We start from the raw sequence: 25315 nt of genomic DNA, 5'->3' as shown, positions 1-25315 counted from the left end.
ACACGTGGAAAATGTGTCAACACATTCGTACACACAGCACTGTAATACACAAAGGTCTAAATACACACGAGACTTTCTGCTATAGACTGAAATGCGATCATGGCTGCGTTACAATATAATAAACAACGCTTACAAACGATACCATCCAGATGGGTATCCACGGCAATTGTAACAATTTTAATTGATCGAATATAACAATTCACCTTCGTTGTCTAGACACACCCTGATCAACAAAGGTCCTTAAACATATTCATAAAACCACATCAACACGATATGAAACATGCACCTCTTCGTATAAGTATATCTCGATCAACAATATATTATACTGTATTTCACAGGTAAGGCCGATAACTTGATCACAGTTTACAGGCCATTGGAAATGTGCAAAATCCTACTTCGGCTTAAGCACAATGGCCACATGAGATTAGGTTTGTTAGATATGAGGAGCGTTACATGCGAGAATAACTGAATGCAAGGAAGTTTATGAAGAAAATGTAAATGATTCTAGAGAGATTTCATAAATGGGAAGAATAATCTCAAACAGTGTGCCGTAGCAAATGCAAACAAATGGAATTAAATAAACTAAACTAATGTCTTCACTACACTCATTAAACATGGGGCCACTATTTAAAATATTATTAATAATTCCAAGCTTTTGGGGTGGAAACAGAAGGAATTAGAATTGAATGCGTTTTTTTTCAAAAGTATAACGTAATTCAGGGCATCGTGTGTGTATGTACAAAGCGGTGTGAATGCACATTTGTGTATGTATCTACACCACTGCGCATGCCCACTCGTGTGTGGGTGTGTGTACATGGGAGTGTATACTCGTGTATTGTTATAATTTTGTGTCGTACAAAGAATTGAGGGCAACGTGGTAATGAATGCGGCACCACAACAGGGAACTACAGGGATGCGACTCCCCGCTCGTGGTGCTAAATGAATGAAAACAGCGCCACTGAGCAGACAGAGCCCCGCCCCTACAGCTCGTGAGTGTGACGTAGTGAGTGTGACCAGCGGACTGCCACGATGCTGCCAGGTAAGGGTAAACTTGTGTGATGGAGATGCTTCACCTGAAACTCGCCTCCACACGTGTTCGCTATGAACATTGTAGCAATAAGGGACGATCAGTCATCTTTAACATATCAGGTCTTTATTGTTCTGCAAGTATATTAACGTTAAAACTCGTAGAAACACATGCACACTCGTGTGTGAATGTCTCCTCGTCCGTGTTTTTTAAAGGAAGGATATGGTTGCAATAACGTATGATCAGTCATCTTTAAAAACAAAGCAGATCTTTATTAATCTGCAAGCATTTTAAAGTTAAAACTCGCACCTATCCATCACCACCACCCATCAAATTAACACAGCTATAAATATAGATATGTAAATTGACACAAACATAACAGACACACAAATAAACAATCTCTTTCACGACTTAATAATAACATAGTCCATATTGTCCGTGCCAGGCTAGGTGCACACAGACAAATCCATTGCACAATAATTTACATGTAACTCAAATTCACACTTAGTACTACCACCTCACTCACTTAAACATAACTACATAGATTAAGAAAACCATTAATTTAATAGTAAATAAACCAACAAGATGGTGTTTATACGCTTGCAATTTAATGAATGGAATACAAGTTCATAATTCAAATTATACAAACATAAAAAATAATGAATATGAAGCCTGAGGCCGAGGTGTATGGCAGGCCTAACGGCCAGGCCTCCCTTCTGTCCTCGTCGCAGGAATGGCGACATCAAAGAGCACAAAGCAAGGGTGCAAATGTTGAATTTCTGTAGCGTAATTTAGACTGATTAGAGACTACAAACACTACGTACACGATGTAAACACAGCTACACAACGCACACACACTCGCCACACTTTCTCGACAAAACACGAACTGCACACTCTCACTCTGCCACACACTCTGCCACACTCTCTCTTTCTCACTAACTCAATGTCTATCACTAACTCACTGTCTCTCACTAAGTTAAGTCACTGTCTCTCACTAACTCACTGTCTCTCACTAACTCTCACTAACTCACTGTCTCTCACTAACTCACTGTCTCTCACTCACTCACTGTCTCTCACTAACTCACTGTCTCTCACTAACTCACTGTCTCTCACTAACTCACTGTCTCATTCTATCACACTCACTGACTCACTCTGCCACACTCACTCAAGCTCTAACGCACTCAATCTCACACACACTTATTCACTCACACCCACTCAATCAATCTCTCACCCACTCACTCAATCTCTCACCCACTCACCCACTCGCTAATCTCTCACCCACTCACCCACTCACTCACCCACTCACCCACTCACCCACCCATTCACTCACCCACTCACCCACCCACTCACTCACCCACTCACCCACTCACTCAATCTCTCACCCACTCACCCACCCACTCACTCACTCTCTCACCTAATCACTCACTCAATCTCTCACCCACACACTCAATCTCTCACCCACCCACTCACCCATTCACTCACCCACTCACCCATTCACTCACCCACTCACTCACCCACTCACCCATTCACTCACCCACTCACCCATTCACTCACCCACCCACTCACCCATTCACTCACCCACTCACCCATTCACTCACCCACTCACTCACCCACTCACCCATTCACTCACCCATTCACTCACCCACTCACTCACCCACTCACCCATTCACTCACCCACTCACCCATTCACTCACCCACCCACTCACTCAATCTCTCACCCACTCACCCATTCACTCACCCACTCACCCACCCACCCACTCACTCACCCACTCACTCACTCACCCACTCACCCACCCACTCACCCATTCACTCAATCTCTCACCCACCCACGCACCCACTCACTCAATCTCTCACCCACTCACCTAATCTCTCACCCACTCACCTAATCTCTCACCCACTCACCCATTCACTCACTCACCCACCCTCTCACCCACTCACTCAATCTCTCACCCACTCACCCATTCACTCACCCTCGCTGTGTAGACCACGGAGTCTGAAGTCGAACCCAAGCCCTGCTGTTTCCGGTCCCGCGCACAACCAGCACTGCACCACGTGATGCGCCAGCCGGGATCGTGGGGGGCGGAGCCTCGCCCTAGTGACGTCACCTCTGTTACGTCACAGCCACGCCTCCACCCACAGTCGAGAGGAATGCACACGAGGGAGCAGCAGAAGAAGCCTTTTGAGAGCGAATCCTCAACGAGGTGAGCGACCCTGTTGATTTTACATTTCGACCACAAACTAAAGCTTCATTACTTTTATATGTTCATAATTCAATTTTCAGCAATCAAATTAGAAAAAAACGCCACTTTTTTCAAATTTTCTTGCTGTGGATTTCACACCTGATGACGATTGCTTGTGTTGCAGTCGAAACGTCGTGATAATTTTATTGTTTTATATTTTTATTATTTTATTGTTTCCCTTCTATGTGACTTCACTGAAAGAACCAAGAATATGAATCCCTGCAGTCACGAAAGCTTTAATTAAAAATTCTAATTAGAACTGTTAGATAGGATACTTGGCATTCTCTGAAATGTTGCTGTTACTGTCGTTGTTTAGACCCCAAGCGAGTCAGCATTTAAAACAAGCTTAACTAATCCGTTTAAATCTCATAGAATATTAATAACATGTATACAATTATTGTGTTCTGATTGCTGGTACAATTGTGCCCTACATTACATGTATTGAATGTTATTCAACATATGAGGAGGAGTCTGCCTTTAAGTTCAGACCCTAGCCACTGCCATAGTTGCCTCCAATCTGTGATGTCACAGCCACATGGGTGGTACCTCTGACATCAAGTGACCTACGACGTCATGCTCGTATTATAACAAATAATTAAAGTATGGTCATATGACCCTAATGACCCACAAGGCATATGGGTCCTCTATCAAGCAGTCGATTAATACAAATGGGCTGTACATGAACATGCATGTCGGGATTAGAGGTGAAATATCATTGTTAAGTCTGGTGATTATGTTTAATGGAATAGGCAGTTGGAATAAACATGTTCGTGTGGGTGGATGAGTGAGTGATCGGGCGCACACATGAGTGGGAAAACAAGCGAGTGAGTGGGCTTTTAAAGCAACAGTCACGATAGTCTTCTTGATTCTATCGGTAAAGTCACGTAGAAAGAAAATAATAAAATGATAAAAATAAAACATAATAAAATACAATGCTCACGACGTTTCGGCCACAACGCAAGCAGCCGTCCTCAGGTGAAGAATAGGGCTGTCGAAAAGACAGCGTCTGAATGAACACCACCAAGCTTGGCAGCGTATATTTAAGCTGGGTTAGAGTGGGAAGGGCGCCTTGACAAAGGTATTTGCATATCAACAGATGAATTTAGCATATTTATGGAAAATGTATATGGGATTAGTCACTACTTGTGAAATGCGTAGGAGGTGGGGGGGGGGGGTCTCAAAGTCATATTATGCCATTGCATTATGTAGGATTAGCAGCAACAACAAAAGTCACGATAGTGTTTTAGTTTTGAAGCTTTCGTGACTGCAAGGATTCATACTCTTAGGTTTTTTTTCGGTAAAGTCACGTAGGGAAAAAAAATTAGCTTTACAATATTTATAATAATATGAATAAAAAAGAATAACTCACGACGTTTCGGAGGCAACACAAGCTTCCTTCATCAGGTGTAAAAAGGCACAGCAAAATAACTGTAGAATAACTGTAACATAACTGTAGTTATTTTGCCTTTTTACACCTAACTACAGTTATTTTGCTGTGCCTTTTTACACCTGATGAAGGAAGCTTGTGTTGCCTCCGAAACGTCGTGATATATTATTTTATTTCTATTATTATTTATATTTTTATCATTAATTATTTTTATTATTTATCTATTTTTACCTACGTGACTTTACCGAAAAAAACCTAAGAGTATAGTCACGATAGTGATTGGATTGATACAATGAGTGGTCAAATATGTATTAATTAGGAGGATGAGTGATTCAAAAGTTTGCTAAATCTGAGCGTTGTTCCAACCTCCCCAGGCCATCCAACTTCAAACAAAATCTACTCGTTCCCAACAACATGGACAGACAAATCACGTGGGCTGAGATCTTGGATGAATATGAGGGTAAGTCCCAGATACCTGCATCACATGGATTATATGCGGAGGAGGAGACTCCTTGATGAATTACTTTTCGTAGACATGGCTTGGTGGTAATGGGAAGACGTAATGATCGAGTGTGGCAAAGAGGATGGGTTTATATTTGAGTTGTTGCCATCTTTGTTCAAACTGGGGTCTCAAGCTTATGTAATTTACGATCTCTCCGCCCCCGCCCCCTCTGTATATTTAAGGCCTCGTCACAGAGACGACCTCTCTCTTTCTGCCAATACGTGTTCTCTCTCTGCGTGTCTTTGTGATGTCTGTCTGCTTGTGTGTCTGTCTATAGTTTTCTGGTTAGATTTTTGTTGCTATTTATTTTATACCTGATGATGATTGCTTGTGTTGCAATCGAAACGTCGTAGTATGCTATTATTTAATTTATTATTTTATCTTTATACGTGACTTAACCTAAAGAACCAAAGAATAATTCCTCCAGTCACGAAAGCTCCAAAATTGAGATTGCCGACAAAAACATGACTTGTAAAGTTTTACTGCCATGTGATGACTATTTTTCAATAGCAGGTCCTGTTGTGTGGTAAGCGGTAATTACTGGGATCTCAAAATTAGTTCTGTGAGACTCCATGTCCTTCGTTCTCTAATTAATAACTCGTACTTTGAATGCATTTTCTGTTCTTCATAGCCCGGGAGTCGGCGTGCCAGTCGACCACGTGGGGGGACGTTATGGATAAGGTGGACCCTTTCCCAGGCCAAAGTTACAAGAATCGCTCCCCAAAGGTGTGTATGGGTTCTAGATTTGAAGCTTTCGTGACTGCAAGGATTCATACTCTTAGTTATTTCGGTAAAGTCACGTAGGTATAAAATGAAATAAAAATTAATAAAAATAAAATAATAAAAATCACGACGTTTCGGAGGCAACACAAGTCTCCGTCCCAGGTGGGACCGTCACAGCTGAATTTGCTGTATCAAGTGAGGCAGGGATTCCAAGATGCAAGTTCTTAAATACAAGTTAAGGAGGGAGGAGGGGGGAGGAGCTTATCAGAATGTGGTAGCCAATGAATGGAACGTATTGGGAGGGGGGGCGGGGCTAAAAGAGAGCACGATGTGTATGGGGTCTGTGGGGTTAAAACACACGACATTCTCTCGACAACGAGCACACCATGTCACCTCACCAGCACACCAAAATATCACGACACCAACTCTCCCCATCACCTTCTCATCACACTACACGACCACCAATTCAATACACCATATTAGAGCCTCATCATGCCTCTATACCATCACAATACACCATCTCTCTAGAACATTCCACTACTTCTCCTCTCCATATCGCAACACCATGTCCCGACACCATCACCGCATCTCTTCACCGTCCCGCTCATGCAGGCACTTGAAGTGGCCATTTATTACCAATGAAGACAGAATGATATCAGGCAGTCACATTAATTATGTCTGTGATTTGATTGGAAGTTACCATTCCAGTTCCAAACTATGGGCGCTGCAGTGAAGTTTGTCCAGAGTTTGGGCTTCCAGATATTTATAATGGGACATTCTGTGAAAACTATTGCCAGTGATGATTATTGCCAACAATTGCTATGAAACCGCCACAATCGAGCAAAGTCTTGAGTGCATGCATGGGGTTTATGGGGATATATGAGGATGTGACATGTATTTTCATTCTATAGGAGTTGGGATATTTAGGGGTTAGTACTACACGTACAATGTGATACAAGTATTGATGGATAAGGCATTGTGTTAACAGCAGGTGATAGTGTATATTCAAGTGTGTACTAAGCAAGTTTGAATGACTGAATGTGGATGGCTGCATCTGTACATACATGTGTGAGTATGTTTTTTTGTTTGGGTTTATGTGCACGTCCACGTTTGCGTGCCTGTGGGTATGAATGTTTTCTTGCATGTGCATGTCTGAATGTTCTTTTGCTTATCTTTGCTTGATCAGAGGATAATTGGGGAGTTGAAGGACGTCAGCGGGATGAAGCATCTCCAGGAAAAGAACCTTAGCAAAGAAAGATGCACCATGGAAGAGGAGCGCCTCTTTGAGGTGCAGCGCATTGCCAGGGCGAAGTGCCGCACAGATGAGAAGTACTTCCGAGACTATCTCCTCAAGAAGCGCCTCATTCAAGTGAAGTACTTCATTGATGAGAAGCATCATCTCGAGATGATGTGTCCTGAGGAGAAGAATCTGGAGGAGGAGGAGAAGTGTCTCGCCAACGTGAAACGCGTCGAGGAGGAGAAGCGCCTTGAGCAGGAGCAGCGCCTTGCCAGCATTGCAACCATCACCACCACCGCTACCGCCGGCAACTCCACCCCCACCCCTGCCACCACCACCGCCACCACCACCACTGCCACCACTGCCACCGCCACCACCACCGCCACCACCACCCCCACTGCCACTGATGCTGTTGCCGCCACTGCCACAAAACCCGCCGCCACCACCACCGCCACCACCGCCACGACCGCCGTCACCACCGCCACCACAGCCACCACCGCCAACGCCACAACTGCCGCCACCGCATCCACCGCCACCACTGCCACTGACGCTGTTGCCGCCACTGCCACAAAACCCTCCGCCACCACTGCCACCTCCACCACTGCCATCACCACCACCGCCGCCACCACCACCACCGCAGTAACCACCACCGCCGCCACCACCGCCGCCACCACCACCGCCACCACCGCCGCCACCGACACCGCCGCCGCCACCACTACCACCGCCGCCACCACCACCACCGCTGCAACCACCACCGCCACCGCATCCACCTCTGACACTCCTGTACAGGGCCCGATTGCTCCAAGCTTTGGAGAAGAGGGCTTCCAAGCAGAGAAGATGGATAAGAAGACAGAGGTGGAACAGGAAGAGGAGAAGGTGGAGGAAGAGGTTGAGGAGGAACAGGAGGAGGGAATGGAGAAGACAGAGAATGGAGAGAAGATGGTGGTGGAGGATGAAGAGGAGGAGATGGAGGACGAGACAAAGCAGGAGGTGGAGGAGGTGCAGGTGGTGGAGGTGGTGATGCAGGGAAAGAAGAGGAAGCGAGGGGGCCTTGCTCGCGTGGCGAGAGCGATCACCTCCCTCCTCCGCCGCGTGCTGCTTTGTGGTGGCATGTCCACCCAGAGCCACTCCTGTAAAGAATAAGGTTCAATACCATTGTTGTTGCTGGCACTTTAAACTTTGTGAAATAAACCCATGATGACACAACATAACGTTGAATTGCTTGCAAGTGTAATAAAGGACTCGTTCACTGGGTCTGTCTCCGTTGTCCTTTATTTGGGTTCTTTACACTTGTCCCACACGGCCCTCGCTCAGAGCCTCCCCGCTTAGCAGCTCGACAGCTGCCTTCGCTCACGTAGCCTTTCGCGCTCCTGCAGCTCCGCTGTGCAGTCCTCCGGCTGCTCTCACTGCAGCTCCACCGCTGCTCCCTGTTCCCCCGTGCTCGTCACCGCTGGCCGACGGTGCCGAGTCTTACTGTGTGTGGCGATCTCGCCACTCTCCAACCTCCGCACTGTGTGGCCTCACTCTGTCTCTATTCCCAACACTCTCCCGTTTCTTCCGGTATCTCTCCCTTAAGACCTCATCCCTCTCTCTCACGTGACCTAACTCCTCCCCCCGTGACGTCATATCCGCGAGGCCGTTTATGCCCGCATTACACAAGTATACTACTGTTTGTATGTACATGGATCTGTACTTTTGTGTATGTCCACTCGTGTGTGGGTGTGTGTACATGGGAGTGTATATGTGTACTCGTGTATGATTATGCATTGGAACAAACAAATTGTTTTTATATTGTGTCGTACAAATAATTTAGGGGAAACGTGGTAGGAATGCGCCACCTCAACAGGGAACTACAGGGATGAGACTCCCCGCTCGTGGTGCTAAATGAATGAAAACAGCGCCACTGAGCAGACAGAGCCCCGCCCCTACAGCTCGTGAGTGTAACGTAGTGAGTGTGACCAGCGAACTGCCACGATGCTGCCAGGTAAGGGTAAACTTGTGTGATGGAGATGCTTCACCTGAAACTCGCCTCCACACGTGTTCGCTATGAACATTGTAACAATAAGGGACGATCAGTCATCTTTAACATAGCAGGTCTTTATTGTTCTGCAAGTATATTAACGTTAAAACTCGTAGAAACACATGCACACTCGTGTGTGAATGTACAACGCTGTATATACAGTCGTGTTTGGATGCACACTCGTGTGTGTATGTCTACTCGTCCGTGTTTTTTTTAAAGGAAAACTATGGTAGCAATAACGTACGATTAGTCATCTTTAAAAACAAATCAGGTCTTTATTAATCTGCAAGAAAACTCACGTTAATACTCGTATCGAAATCTTTATTAATACGCAGGCTCAAACAGGAAAGGAACTAGGCAAATTATTTCCCAATAGGAATTTAACAGTTAAAAGATATTCTTGAAATCAAACACGTAAACGTCGATTTCCCCTTTGACGTCCTTTTCGACTGAAGCCATTCGTCCAAAGTATAAAATTGTTGTCATTCTGAAATAAGTGAACACTTCTGGAACTTTAAAGGAAGACATTCATCTGAACACATTATAGAGTATTCACAACATCACTCTAGCTTGAAGTCCTAGAAATCACCGAAAAATATATATAAGCGACACGAATATGACTCTCCAGCCACTCCACTATATCAAGCCATCTATCAGGATGCAACTGCATGGGGTCGAAAGAGGAATTTCGTTGAGGACTCATGACAACATTTTTACTCTTTGTTTGATGATGCCTGTGAAGTGTTGCTGACCGTGAAAATGCTTCCAACACATAGAGCAATCAAACGGTTTTGTTAAAAGAATTACACCAGTTTGTAGTGCTGGAAATCACTGATATAATCAATTGCACCTAATAAATTGATCTAACAGAGACACAAACGTGCACATTCCAGGACTTTACCAGAAGTACTCAATACTTTGATTATCCAGCCACTCCAGCAGCCATTTCTCATTATCAACCTGCATGGGGTCGAAATAGGAATTGTCGTCAGGGCTCAGTACATCCACTACATCCACGCATCTCTCAGGATCCACCTGCATAGGTTCGAAAGATGCATTTTTTAGGACTCATTGCAGCACTCTGTATTTCTCCTTTTGATTTCACTTTCATTGCGGATCTTCTCATGCTTGTTTCGGGGTGATGACCGTGTCCTCTCCAACGGAGAACAATTGAATGGCTTCTCGCCCGTGTGTGTTTTCTGGTGACGATGAAGATTTGATTTCCGTGAAAATGGCTTCCCACACAGAGAGCAATTGAACGCCTTCTCGCCCGTGTGTGTTTTTTGGTGAGTGTGAAGATCTGCTTTACGGGCAAATGCCTTCACACAGAGCAATTGAATGGCTTCTCACCCGTGTGTGTTTTTTGGTGATTGCGAAGAGTTGATGAATCTGCAAATGACTTCCCACACACAGAGCAATTGAATGGCTTCTCACCTGAGTGTGTTTTCTGGTGATTGCGAAGAGTTGATGAATCTGCAAATGCCTTCCCACACACAGAGCAATTGAATGGCTTCTCGCCCGTGTGTGTTTTTTGGTGACTTTGAAGAATTGTTTTCCATGCAAATGCCTTCCCACACACAGAACAATGGAATGGCTTCTCGCCCGTATGTGTTTTCTGGTGTCTGTTAAGAGTTGATTTCCGCGAAAACGCCTTCCCACACACGGAGCAATTGAAAGGCTGCTCACCCGTGTGTGCGTGGCGCTGCGGAGAGTTGTTCTGCTCCATGTGACTGATTCTTCAGAGCAGAGTAACAGTCGCGGGTGTTGTTGATTATTAAAGGCAAACTCTAAGCTGTGTGGATGTCTGGCTCAAATCGCCAATATGCAAATTCTTACCAACGTCTAACTGAGACACAGTAACGTCTCGTAAGTGTTGATGCACGGCGTATCGATGACCCTGGAACCCGTCTGAAGAGATCACCACGAATTCTCCCGAAGCGAAGTCGCCAACCAGTCGCCAAGCAATCGTGCTCACCAGGCTGGGTCTCGTGGAAGAAGGTTTATCTGCAGAGCGAGGAGTCGAGCGTCTATCCTCAGCAAAATCCCTCTCGAAATAACCTTGAGGTCTGATTTTAAGCCCCTTATAACTTCGCTCTCGCATTCAAATCCTTTATTCTCAACTTGGCCTATCATGGACTTTGCATTCAATTGTTAATTTTTACATTAACAATCTGCATATCTAGCAACATAATACATATCACTGCATAATTGTACACCTCCGTTTGAATAAGGATGTGCATCTCCATGCATAATTCCGTGCTTCGTGTTAATTTTCTAATATTCACCCCCCAATGTCCTCTAAACTGCTGCAAGTTTAGAGGATGATAAAGTGACATACAGTCTGAAGTATCAAAATTGGTGATCTCGAGCTTGATTTGGAATAAGATGTGCAAGTTTATACTGTACTGACTTTGTTTTATAAATATATTTAAGGACAATCGTGTTGAGCGGGGTGCTTCTAGAAAACGAGTGTTTTATATTATAATTCCTGCCGTGAACTTTGAATGATCATCTGAATGGTTTAGCTTGTAAGCATGGTTTATTATAGTGCCCATATTAAAGGTTTTTTGGGTTAGATCGCTTAAATATATAAATGTGTCGTTAAAACCCGACACCACCCGACACAGCCAACTACTACGGATTGTCACGTAAACAGAACATGCAGATTTGTCACTAGTACAGCACACTGGTGTGTTGGAGAGCCAAGCCACAACATTTACAATCTGAGCACGACGTTTCGTCTGTAATTAAAACTAGCCTCATCAGTCGACAGCCAGATTTGGGAAGTCTCACTGTTTCGTTCCTTATATAGAAGCATAGATGTGTTGACCACGCAGCTGCGCTCTTGCACAATGTGGGGGATGGGGGGGATTACTGAGGGAATGTACATTACGCGTGTGCATTATGCGAGCCCTTTGAACTTGTCCTTCCTGTCTATTCTGTTTATTAAAATAATTTGCTAATATTTAACCTGTGAAAATAATCACAAAACGTTGTTATCCTGTTACACTGCTGTGTGTATGAACATGCTCAGTGTAGTGGTAGTGTAGTGGTAGTGTAGTGGTAGTGTAGTGGTAGTGTAGTGGTATAGTAGTGGTAGTTTAGTGTTAGTGTAATGGTAGTGTAGTGGTAGTGTAGTGGTATAGTAGTGGTAGTGCAGTAGTAGTGTAGTGGTAGTGTAGTGGTAGTGCAGTGGTAGTGCAGTGGTAGTGTAGTGGTAGTGCAGTGGTAGTGCAGTGGTAGTGCAGTGGTAGTGCAGTGGTAGTGTAGTGGTTAGCACGCAGCTCAATTCTCGCTCACGTTAAATTCTTGCTCAACATCAGCGACGATTACCTGATCCGGTCCTGGGCCTCAAGGAGGCTGCCTCTGACACCTCCCTATGGTGGAAAGGAGCCAGGAGGCGCCGTCTCGCTTCCTCTCCCCTGACGACGACGGTGTCAGGCCGGCGGTGGCCCACGACGCTCGGTGTCGAGCTTCACCTTGAAGTCGGCTTTCTAGGGAATGTGGCCCAACAGTGGGTGGCAGACAATGCCACGTAAGGCTACAAGTGCCTTCAGGGTGTGCGAGTGTTAGGGAACGCGTAGGCTCAGGTGTGAATGTCGGGATGAAAGGGTCATCCTGTGGTGTATCGCCTGCGCATTGGATGGTCCCAGAGATATGCTGGGTGGGTGATCTAAAATATTCAAAACAAACCAACCCCTCTTGAAATGCCTTAAGTTTTGGCTGATCAAAATTATAATAGTGGCGGCGATAAAGTGAGCCTGGACAAGTAGGCACGAACCAAAAGCGGCGCATTTATATCCCCGCTCTAACCCCACGGTCCTCCCGAGCTGCTACTTACAGCTGGAAGCTTTCAGGAATTCAACAGTTAAAAAATCAATACGTAAACGTCGAATAATCATACTCTGTATATATATGAATCCATTGAGAGGGCAGATCCAGCAGTGGATAGTGTGATTCTAATACGACCACAATGTGATACTAGTGATTATAATGCAATTTAAATCCCGCAGCTCGCAGATCTGGTTCCATTATAGATACATAAAAAATGTATGCATTCGAGCCCAGTGTGATTCAAATACAGGATATTATGAAAGGCATATGACTAATCAGCCTTGCCTGCATTTCTACACTCATGTTCACCTTCAGTGCAGGCAGGAACAACCACCACTCCACGCCTGGGGCATACAGCTTCCCACAGCTCACCGTCACGGTTCCATGCCCCTCCATTATTTTGTTCAGAAGAAGAGCCACTCTCCCTGTTGTTTGGCATTCCCCTGCCACGAGTAAAGTTCTGTAAAAACAACCCCCTACCTCATCGGCGGTGCCGGACGGAAACGCTGTGGTGCATTCACCATGAAAACACGTGCAAAATATATGCACGCATACATACACACAGCACTGTTAATGCACAGCAGTGTTAATACACAAGATACTTTATGCTATAGACTGAAATGTAATAATGGGTGCGTTACAATATAATAAACAACGCGTACAAACTATACCATCTAGATGGGTAAAAAACAGCAATGATAACACGTTTTAACTGATCTACTATAACCAATAACCTTCGTTGTCCAGACACAACTTCATCAACAAGAGTCCTCAAAAATATCCATTAAACAAAGTCACCCCGCTATGAAGCATGCACCTCTTAGTATAAGTATATCTCCATCAACATTGCGGCATATTATACTTATTTTCACAGATAAAGCCGATAAATTGATCACAGTTTACAGGCCATTGTAAATGTGCAAACTAACAACATGCACATAATTATTCAAGGAGATGCCCATCCCTATTCAAACGGAAGCGAACGATGATTCAGCATATTCCTACTTCGGCTTAAGCACAATGGCCACATGAGCTTAGGTATGTTGCTAGATATGAGGAGCTTCAGTACCGTGAATAGCAATTGAATGCAAATAAGTTCATGAACAAAATTATTCCAGCGAGATTTCATAAATGAGAAGAATAATCCGTATTAGTGTGCCGTAGCAATGGCAAGCAAATGGAAGTATGAACGTGAAAAAGACTTCATGCAAATAAACTAAACCTATGACTTCAATACACTCATTAAATATGAGGCCAATATTCCTAATTTTATTAATAATTCCAAGCGTTTGGAGTGGAAACAGAGAAGGAATTAGAATCGCACGCTTTTCTGTCATTAGCAATAACGTGCTTCAGTGATGTGGGGCATCGTCGTCAGCTTAACCTGTGAAAATAATCACAAAACCCCACTTACCAAGTAAACTACTGTTTGTACGTACATGGATCTGTACATCTGTGTATGTCCACTCGTGAGTTTATTTACACTCGTTGATGTGGATATGTACATGCGTGAATGTGTGTGTATAGGTATGTACAATAATTTGTGCGCACATTTGTTCGTGTAGTAGAACGCAATCCCTTTGTACGTACACTGCTGTATATGCACACTGATGTGTGTATGCGCACTTGTATGCATGTGCACCCGTGTGTATGTATGAAGCAGTGTGTATGCACATTCTACAACGCTGTGTATGTTCACTCGTGTGTGGGTCTGTGTACATGGGAGTGTATTTGTGTACTCGTATGTGATTATGCATTGGAACAAACAAATTGTTTTTATATTGTGTCGTACAAATAATTTAGGGGAAACGTGGTAGGAATGCGCCACCTCAACAGGGAACTACAGGGATGAGACTCCCCGCTCGTGGTGCTAAATGAATGAAAACAGCGCCACTGAGCAGACAGAGCCCCGCCCCTACAGCTCGTGAGTGTGACGTAGTGAGTGTGACCAGCGAACTGCCACGATGCTGCCAGGTAAGGGTAAACTTGTGTGATGGAGATGCTTCACCTGAAACTCGCCTCCACACGTGTTCGCTATGAACATTGTAACAATAAGGGACGATCAGTCATCTTTAACATAGCAGGTCTTTATTGTTCTGCAAGTATATTAACGTTAAAACTCGTAGAAACACATGCACACTCGTGTGTGAATGTACAACGCTGTATATACAGTCGTGTTTGGATGCACACTCGTGTGTGTATGTCTACTCGTCCGTGTTTTTTTTAAAGGAAAACTATGGTAGCAATAACGTACGATTAGTCATTTTTAAAAACAAATCAGGTCTTTATTAATCTGCAAGAAAACTCACGTTAATACTCGTATCGAAATCTTTATTAATACGCAGGCTCAAACAGGAAAGGAACTAGGCAAATTATTTCCCAATAGGAATTTAACAGTTAAAAGATATTCTTGAAATCAAACACGTAAACGTCGATTTCCCCTTTGACGTCCTTTTCGACTGAAGCCATTCGTCCAAAGTATAAAATTGTTGTCATTCTGAAATAAGTGAACACTTCTGGAACTCTACTTGTCCGTGTTTTTTCAAGGAAGGAAATGGTAGCAATAATGTACGATCAGTCATCTTTAAAAACAAATCAGGTCTTCATTGATCTGCAACAATATTAACGTTAAAACTCGCGTAAAAATCTTTATTAATTCGTTTTTCAAACAGTTAAGGAACTCGGAAAATTATTTCACTTTCAGAGGCCTCGTGGGCCGCTGTGGTGGCTACGAGACTTCCCTCCAGGACATTGCTCACATCCACCGCAGCGTTACCGTCCGTCACCGCCGATGAGGTAGCGGATTCTTTTCACGGAACTTTACTCGTGGATGGGGAATGCCAAACAACAGGGGGCTCTTCTTCTGAGAAAAAAAAAACGAATCAAGGGGGCGTGGGAGCGTGGCGTAAGGTGTGGAAAGCGCTAAGCCCCAGGCTACCGTGGGCACACCTCCCAATCAACGGGAGGCGAGGAGTGGTGGTTGCTCATGCATCCACCGAAGATGCATATAAGTCGAGTTAGATTCCTTCTCTGACCTCCTACATTATAATCCCACTATACTCGGATGTATGCATATGTATATATATATATATATTTGCGGACCTAGGGACGGATATGCGTACTGGGGGTGCGGGATTAGAATTGCACTATAATTATTAGGATCGCATTGTGGCCGCATTGTAATTTGCTGAATGTGCAATCTCAATGGATTGGAATAGCTATTTACAGTATTTATTAACAATTAACCGCACAATCCTAATCAAAACTTGTTGAGCATATTTATTTTATATTTATTGTGCCATTCAAATCCCGCAGCCCGCAGTTCGCATATAGATACATACACAATGCATTAATTCGAGCACAGTGTGATTCTATTACGGGATATTATGAAAGGCATATGACTAATCGGTCTTGCCTGCATCCCTGCAATGATGTTCACCTTCGGGGTAGGCATGAGCAACCACCACTCCTCGCCTGGGGCATACAGCTTCCCACAGCTCACCGCCACAGTCCCATGCCCCTTCGTTATTTTGTTCAGAAGAGCCACTCTCCCTGTTGTTTGGCATTCCCCTGCCACGAGTAAAGTTCTGTAAAAACAACCCCCTACCGCATCGGCGGACGGTAAAGCTGTGGTAACTGTGAGCAATGTTCCAGAGGGAATGCTCATAGCGATCACAGCGGCCCTCGAGGTCTCCGGACTGTTGCGAGGGACTGGTTACCCCTCCACATTTAATGCACTTACCGTGAAAACACGTGGAAAATGTGTCAACACATTCGTACACACAGCACTGTAATACACAAAGGTCTAAATACACACGAGACTTTCTGCTATAGACTGAAATGCGATCATGGCTGCGTTACAATATAATAAACAACGCTTACAAACGATACCATCCAGATGGGTATCCACGGCAATTGTAACAATTTTAATTGATCGAATATAACAATTCACCTTCGTTGTCTAGACACACCCTGATCAACAAAGGTCCTTAAACATATTCATAAAACCACATCAACACGATATGAAACATGCACCTCTTCGTATAAGTATATCTCGATCAACAATATATTATACTGTATTTCACAGGTAAGGCCGATAACTTGATCACAGTTTACAGGCCATTGGAAATGTGCAAAATCCTACTTCGGCTTAAGCACAATGGCCACATGAGATTAGGTTTGTTAGATATGAGGAGCGTTACATGCGAGAATAACTGAATGCAAGGAAGTTTATGAAGAAAATGTAAATGATTCTAGAGAGATTTCATAAATGGGAAGAATAATCTCAAACAGTGTGCCGTAGCAAATGCAAACAAATGGAATTAAATAAACTAAACTAATGTCTTCACTACACTCATTAAACATGGGGCCACTATTTAAAATATTAATAATTCCAAGCTTTTGGGGTGGAAACAGAAGGAATTAGAATTGAATGCGTTTTTTTTCAAAAGTATAACGTAATTCAGGGCATCGTGTGTGTATGTACAAAGCGGTGTGAATGCACATTTGTGTATGTATCTACACCACTGCGCATGCCCACTCGTGTGTGGGTGTGTGTACATGGGAGTGTATACTCGTGTATTGTTATAATTTTGTGTCGTACAAAGAATTGAGGGCAACGTGGTAATGAATGCGGCACCACAACAGGGAACTACAGGGATGCGACTCCCCGCTCGTGGTGCTAAATGAATGAAAACAGCGCCACTGAGCAGACAGAGCCCCGCCCCTACAGCTCGTGAGTGTGACGTAGTGAGTGTGACCAGCGGACTGCCACGATGCTGCCAGGTAAGGGTAAACTTGTGTGATGGAGATGCTTCACCTGAAACTCGCCTCCACACGTGTTCGCTATGAACATTGTAGCAATAAGGGACGATCAGTCATCTTTAACATATCAGGTCTTTATTGTTCTGCAAGTATATTAACGTTAAAACTCGTAGAAACACATGCACACTCGTGTGTGAATGTCTCCTCGTCCGTGTTTTTTAAAGGAAGGATATGGTTGCAATAACGTATGATCAGTCATCTTTAAAAACAAAGCAGATCTTTATTAATCTGCAAGCATTTTAAAGTTAAAACTCGCACCTATCCATCACCACCACCCATCAAATTAACACAGCTATAAATATAGATATGTAAATTGACACAAACATAACAGACACACAAATAAACAATCTCTTTCACGACTTAATAATAACATAGTCCATATTGTCCGTGCCAGGCTAGGTGCACACAGACAAATCCATTGCACAATAATTTACATGTAACTCAAATTCACACTTAGTACTACCACCTCACTCACTTAAACATAACTACATAGATTAAGAAAACCATTAATTTAATAGTAAATAAACCAACAAGATGGTGTTTATACGCTTGCAATTTAATGAATGGAATACAAGTTCATAATTCAAATTATACAAACATAAAAAATAATGAATATGAAGCCTGAGGCCGAGGTGTATGGCAGGCCTAACGGCCAGGCCTCCCTTCTGTCCTCGTCGCAGGAATGGCGACATCAAAGAGCACAAAGCAAGGGTGCAAATGTTGAATTTCTGTAGCGTAATTTAGACTGATTAGAGACTACAAACACTACGTACACGATGTAAACACAGCTACACAACGCACACACACTCGCCACACTTTCTCGACAAAACACGAACTGCACACTCTCACTCTGCCACACACTCTGCCACACTCTCTCTTTCTCACTAACTCAATGTCTATCACTAACTCACTGTCTCTCACTAAGTCACTGTCTCTCACTAAGTCACTGTCTCTCACTAACTCACTGTCTCTCACTAACTCTCACTAACTCACTGTCTCTCACTAACTCACTGTCTCTCACTCACTGTCTCTCACTAACTCACTGTCTCTCACTAACTCACTGTCTCTCACTAACTCACTGTCTCTCACTAACTCACTGTCTCATTCTATCACACTCACTGACTCACTCTGCCACACTCACTCAAGCTCTAACGCACTCAATCTCACACACACTTATTCACTCACACCCACTCAATCAATCTCTCACCCACTCACTCAATCTCTCACCCACTCACCCACTCGCTAATCTCTCACCCACTCACCCACTCACTCACCCACTCACCCACCCATTCACTCACCCACTCACCCACCCACTCACTCACCCACTCACTCAATCTCTCACCCACTCACCCACCCACTCACTCACTCTCTCACCTAATCACTCACTCAATCTCTCACCCACACACTCAATCTCTCACCCACCCACTCACCCATTCACTCACCCACTCACCCATTCACTCACCCACTCACTCACCCACTCACCCATTCACTCACCCACTCACCCATTCACTCACCCACCCACTCACCCATTCACTCACCCACTCACCCATTCACTCACCCACTCACTCACCCACTCACCCATTCACTCACCCATTCACTCACCCACTCACTCACCCACTCACCCATTCACTCACCCACTCACCCATTCACTCACCCACCCACTCACTCAATCTCTCACCCACTCACCCATTCACTCACCCACTCACCCACCCACCCACTCACTCACCCACTCACTCACTCACCCACTCACCCACCCACTCACCCATTCACTCAATCTCTCACCCACCCACGCACCCACTCACTCAATCTCTCACCCACTCACCTAATCTCTCACCCACTCACCTAATCTCTCACCCACTCACCCATTCACTCACTCACCCACCCTCTCACCCACTCACTCAATCTCTCACCCACTCACCCATTCACTCACCCTCGCTGTGTAGACCACGGAGTCTGAAGTCGAACCCAAGCCCTGCTGTTTCCGGTCCCGCGCACAACCAGCACTGCACCACGTGATGCGCCAGCCGGGATCGTGGGGGGCGGAGCCTCGCCCTAGTGACGTCACCTCTGTTACGTCACAGCCACGCCTCCACCCACAGTCGAGAGGAATGCACACGAGGGAGCAGCAGAAGAAGCCTTTTGAGAGCGAATCCTCAACGAGGTGAGCGACCCTGTTGATTTTACATTTCGACCACAAACTAAAGCTTCATTACTTTTATATGTTCATAATTCAATTTTCAGCAATCAAATTAGAAAAAAACGCCACTTTTTTCAAATTTTCTTGCTGTGGATTTCACACCTGATGACGATTGCTTGTGTTGCAGTCGAAACGTCGTGATAATTTTATTGTTTTATATTTTTATTATTTTATTGTTTCCCTTCTATGTGACTTCACTGAAAGAACCAAGAATATGAATCCCTGCAGTCACGAAAGCTTTAATTAAAAATTCTAATTAGAACTGTTAGATAGGATACTTGGCATTCTCTGAAATGTTGCTGTTACTGTCGTTGTTTAGACCCCAAGCGAGTCAGCATTTAAAACAAGCTTAACTAATCCGTTTAAATCTCATAGAATATTAATAACATGTATACAATTATTGTGTTCTGATTGCTGGTACAATTGTGCCCTACATTACATGTATTGAATGTTATTCAACATATGAGGAGGAGTCTGCCTTTAAGTTCAGACCCTAGCCACTGCCATAGTTGCCTCCAATCTGTGATGTCACAGCCACATGGGTGGTACCTCTGACATCAAGTGACCTACGACGTCATGCTCGTATTATAACAAATAATTAAAGTATGGTCATATGACCCTAATGACCCACAAGGCATATGGGTCCTCTATCAAGCAGTCGATTAATACAAATGGGCTGTACATGAACATGCATGTCGGGATTAGAGGTGAAATATCATTGTTAAGTCTGGTGATTATGTTTAATGGAATAGGCAGTTGGAATAAACATGTTCGTGTGGGTGGATGAGTGAGTGATCGGGCGCACACATGAGTGGGAAAACAAGCGAGTGAGTGGGCTTTTAAAGCAACAGTCACGATAGTCTTCTTGATTCTATCGGTAAAGTCACGTAGAAAGAAAATAATAAAATGATAAAAATAAAACATAATAAAATACAATGCTCACGACGTTTCGGCCACAACGCAAGCAGCCGTCCTCAGGTGAAGAATAGGGCTGTCGAAAAGACAGCGTCTGAATGAACACCACCAAGCTTGGCAGCGTATATTTAAGCTGGGTTAGAGTGGGAAGGGCGCCTTGACAAAGGTATTTGCATATCAACAGATGAATTTAGCATATTTATGGAAAATGTATATATGGGATTAGTCACTACTTGTGAAATGCGTAGGAGGTGGGGGGGGGGGGGTCTCAAAGTCATATTATGCCATTGCATTATGTAGGATTAGCAGCAACAACAAAAGTCACGATAGTGTTTTAGTTTTGAAGCTTTCGTGACTGCAAGGATTCATACTCTTAGGTTTTTTTTCGGTAAAGTCACGTAGGGAAAAAAAAATTAGCTTTTACAATATTTATAATAATATGAATAAAAAAGAATAACTCACGACGTTTCGGAGGCAACACAAGCTTCCTTCATCAGGTGTAAAAAGGCACAGCAAAATAACTGTAGAATAACTGTAACATAACTGTAGTTATTTTGCCTTTTTACACCTAACTACAGTTATTTTGCTGTGCCTTTTTACACCTGATGAAGGAAGCTTGTGTTGCCTCCGAAACGTCGTGATATATTATTTTATTTCTATTATTATTTATATTTTTATCATTAATTATTTTTATTATTTATCTATTTTTACCTACGTGACTTTACCGAAAAAAACCTAAGAGTATAGTCACGATAGTGATTGGATTGATACAATGAGTGGTCAAATATGTATTAATTAGGAGGATGAGTGATTCAAAAGTTTGCTAAATCTGAGCGTTGTTCCAACCTCCCCAGGCCATCCAACTTCAAACAAAATCTACTCGTTCCCAACAACATGGACAGACAAATCACGTGGGCTGAGATCTTGGATGAATATGAGGGTAAGTCCCAGATACCTGCATCACATGGATTATATGCGGAGGAGGAGACTCCTTGATGAATTACTTTTCGTAGACATGGCTTGGTGGTAATGGGAAGACGTAATGATCGAGTGTGGCAAAGAGGATGGGTTTATATTTGAGTTGTTGCCATCTTTGTTCAAACTGGGGTCTCAAGCTTATGTAATTTACGATCTCTCCGCCCCCGCCCCCTCTGTATATTTAAGGCCTCGTCACAGAGACGACCTCTCTCTTTCTGCCAATACGTGTTCTCTCTCTGCGTGTCTTTGTGATGTCTGTCTGCTTGTGTGTCTGTCTATAGTTTTCTGGTTAGATTTTTGTTGCTATTTATTTTATACCTGATGATGATTGCTTGTGTTGCAATCGAAACGTCGTAGTATGCTATTATTTAATTTATTATTTTATCTTTATACGTGACTTAACCTAAAGAACCAAAGAATAATTCCTCCAGTCACGAAAGCTCCAAAATTGAGATTGCCGACAAAAACATGACTTGTAAAGTTTTACTGCCATGTGATGACTATTTTTCAATAGCAGGTCCTGTTGTGTGGTAAGCGGTAATTACTGGGATCTCAAAATTAGTTCTGTGAGACTCCATGTCCTTCGTTCTCTAATTAATAACTCGTACTTTGAATGCATTTTCTGTTCTTCATAGCCCGGGAGTCGGCGTGCCAGTCGACCACGTGGGGGGACGTTATGGATAAGGTGGACCCTTTCCCAGGCCAAAGTTACAAGAATCGCTCCCCAAAGGTGTGTATGGGTTCTAGATTTGAAGCTTTCGTGACTGCAAGGATTCATACTCTTAGTTATTTCGGTAAAGTCACGTAGGTATAAAATGAAATAAAAATTAATAAAAATAAAATAATAAAAATCACGACGTTTCGGAGGCAACACAAGTCTCCGTCCCAGGTGGGACCGTCACAGCTGAATTTGCTGTATCAAGTGAGGCAGGGATTCCAAGATGCAAGTTCTTAAATACAAGTTAAGGAGGGAGGAGGGGGGAGGAGCTTATCAGAATGTGGTAGCCAATGAATGGAACGTATTGGGAGGGGGGGCGGGGCTAAAAGAGAGCACGATGTGTATGGGGTCTGTGGGGTTAAAACACACGACATTCTCTCGACAACGAGCACACCATGTCACCTCACCAGCACACCAAAATATCACGACACCAACTCTCCCCATCACCTTCTCATCACACTACACGACCACCAATTCAATACACCATATTAGAGCCTCATCATGCCTCTATACCATCACAATACACCATCTCTCTAGAACATTCCACTACTTCTCCTCTCCATATCGCAACACCATGTCCCGACACCATCACCGCATCTCTTCACCGTCCCGCTCATGCAGGCACTTGAAGTGGCCATTTATTACCAATGAAGACAGAATGATATCAGGCAGTCACATTAATTATGTCTGTGATTTGATTGGAAGTTACCATTCCAGTTCCAAACTATGGGCGCTGCAGTGAAGTTTGTCCAGAGTTTGGGCTTCCAGATATTTATAATGGGACATTCTGTGAAAACTATTGCCAGTGATGATTATTGCCAACAATTGCTATGAAACCGCCACAATCGAGCAAAGTCTTGAGTGCATGCATGGGGTTTATGGGGATATATGAGGATGTGACATGTATTTTCATTCTATAGGAGTTGGGATATTTAGGGGTTAGTACTACACGTACAATGTGATACAAGTATTGATGGATAAGGCATTGTGTTAACAGCAGGTGATAGTGTATATTCAAGTGTGTACTAAGCAAGTTTGAATGACTGAATGTGGATGGCTGCATCTGTACATACATGTGTGAGTATGTTTTTTTGTTTGGGTTTATGTGCACGTCCACGTTTGCGTGCCTGTGGGTATGAATGTTTTCTTGCATGTGCATGTCTGAATGTTCTTTTGCTTATCTTTGCTTGATCAGAGGATAATTGGGGAGTTGAAGGACGTCAGCGGGATGAAGCATCTCCAGGAAAAGAACCTTAGCAAAGAAAGATGCACCATGGAAGAGGAGCGCCTCTTTGAGGTGCAGCGCATTGCCAGGGCGAAGTGCCGCACAGATGAGAAGTACTTCCGAGACTATCTCCTCAAGAAGCGCCTCATTCAAGTGAAGTACTTCATTGATGAGAAGCATCATCTCGAGATGATGTGTCCTGAGGAGAAGAATCTGGAGGAGGAGGAGAAGTGTCTCGCCAACGTGAAACGCGTCGAGGAGGAGAAGCGCCTTGAGCAGGAGCAGCGCCTTGCCAGCATTGCAACCATCACCACCACCGCTACCGCCGGCAACTCCACCCCCACCCCTGCCACCACCACCGCCACCACCACCACTGCCACCACTGCCACCGCCACCACCACCGCCACCACCACCCCCACTGCCACTGATGCTGTTGCCGCCACTGCCACAAAACCCGCCGCCACCACCACCGCCACCACCGCCACGACCGCCGTCACCACCGCCACCACAGCCACCACCGCCAACGCCACAACTGCCGCCACCGCATCCACCGCCACCACTGCCACTGACGCTGTTGCCGCCACTGCCACAAAACCCTCCGCCACCACTGCCACCTCCACCACTGCCATCACCACCACCGCCGCCACCACCACCACCGCAGTAACCACCACCGCCGCCACCACCGCCGCCACCACCACCGCCACCACCGCCGCCACCGACACCGCCGCCGCCACCACTACCACCGCCGCCACCACCACCACCGCTGCAACCACCACCGCCACCGCATCCACCTCTGACACTCCTGTACAGGGCCCGATTGCTCCAAGCTTTGGAGAAGAGGGCTTCCAAGCAGAGAAGATGGATAAGAAGACAGAGGTGGAACAGGAAGAGGAGAAGGTGGAGGAAGAGGTTGAGGAGGAACAGGAGGAGGGAATGGAGAAGACAGAGAATGGAGAGAAGATGGTGGTGGAGGATGAAGAGGAGGAGATGGAGGACGAGACAAAGCAGGAGGTGGAGGAGGTGCAGGTGGTGGAGGTGGTGATGCAGGGAAAGAAGAGGAAGCGAGGGGGCCTTGCTCGCGTGGCGAGAGCGATCACCTCCCTCCTCCGCCGCGTGCTGCTTTGTGGTGGCATGTCCACCCAGAGCCACTCCTGTAAAGAATAAGGTTCAATACCATTGTTGTTGCTGGCACTTTAAACTTTGTGAAATAAACCCATGATGACACAACATAACGTTGAATTGCTTGCAAGTGTAATAAAGGACTCGTTCACTGGGTCTGTCTCCGTTGTCCTTTATTTGGGTTCTTTACACTTGTCCCACACGGCCCTCGCTCAGAGCCTCCCCGCTTAGCAGCTCGACAGCTGCCTTCGCTCACGTAGCCTTTCGCGCTCCTGCAGCTCCGCTGTGCAGTCCTCCGGCTGCTCTCACTGCAGCTCCACCGCTGCTCCCTGTTCCCCCGTGCTCGTCACCGCTGGCCGACGGTGCCGA

At 44.7% G+C, this 25315-nt stretch overlaps 1 protein-coding gene across 1 annotated transcript; it reads left to right on the top strand.

Annotated features, from left to right (window-relative positions):
• Positions 1-5032: 5032 nt before the first annotated feature.
• On the top strand, positions 5033-24790 carry LOC133361521 (golgin subfamily A member 6-like protein 22; the record flags this gene model as incomplete). The annotated part of the gene is made up of 9 exons (XM_061580447.1): positions 5033-5114; positions 5788-5882; positions 7066-7413; positions 7906-8058; positions 20744-20778; positions 21761-21846; positions 22520-22614; positions 23798-24145; positions 24638-24790. Coding segments are annotated over exons 1-9 (1359 nt in total), but the record flags the coding sequence as incomplete, so codon positions are not given.
• Between the last annotated feature and the right edge of the window lie 525 nt (positions 24791-25315).

The sequence above is a fragment of the Lethenteron reissneri genome, unplaced genomic scaffold (assembly GCF_015708825.2).
Source record: "Lethenteron reissneri isolate LAM-NWPU_2019-01 unplaced genomic scaffold, ASM1570882v1 scaffold_1128, whole genome shotgun sequence".
Taxonomy (NCBI): Eukaryota; Metazoa; Chordata; class Hyperoartia; order Petromyzontiformes; family Petromyzontidae; genus Lethenteron; species Lethenteron reissneri.
The sequence above is the reverse complement of the archived record's forward strand: the minus strand, read 5'-3'. Positions and strand labels throughout refer to the sequence as shown.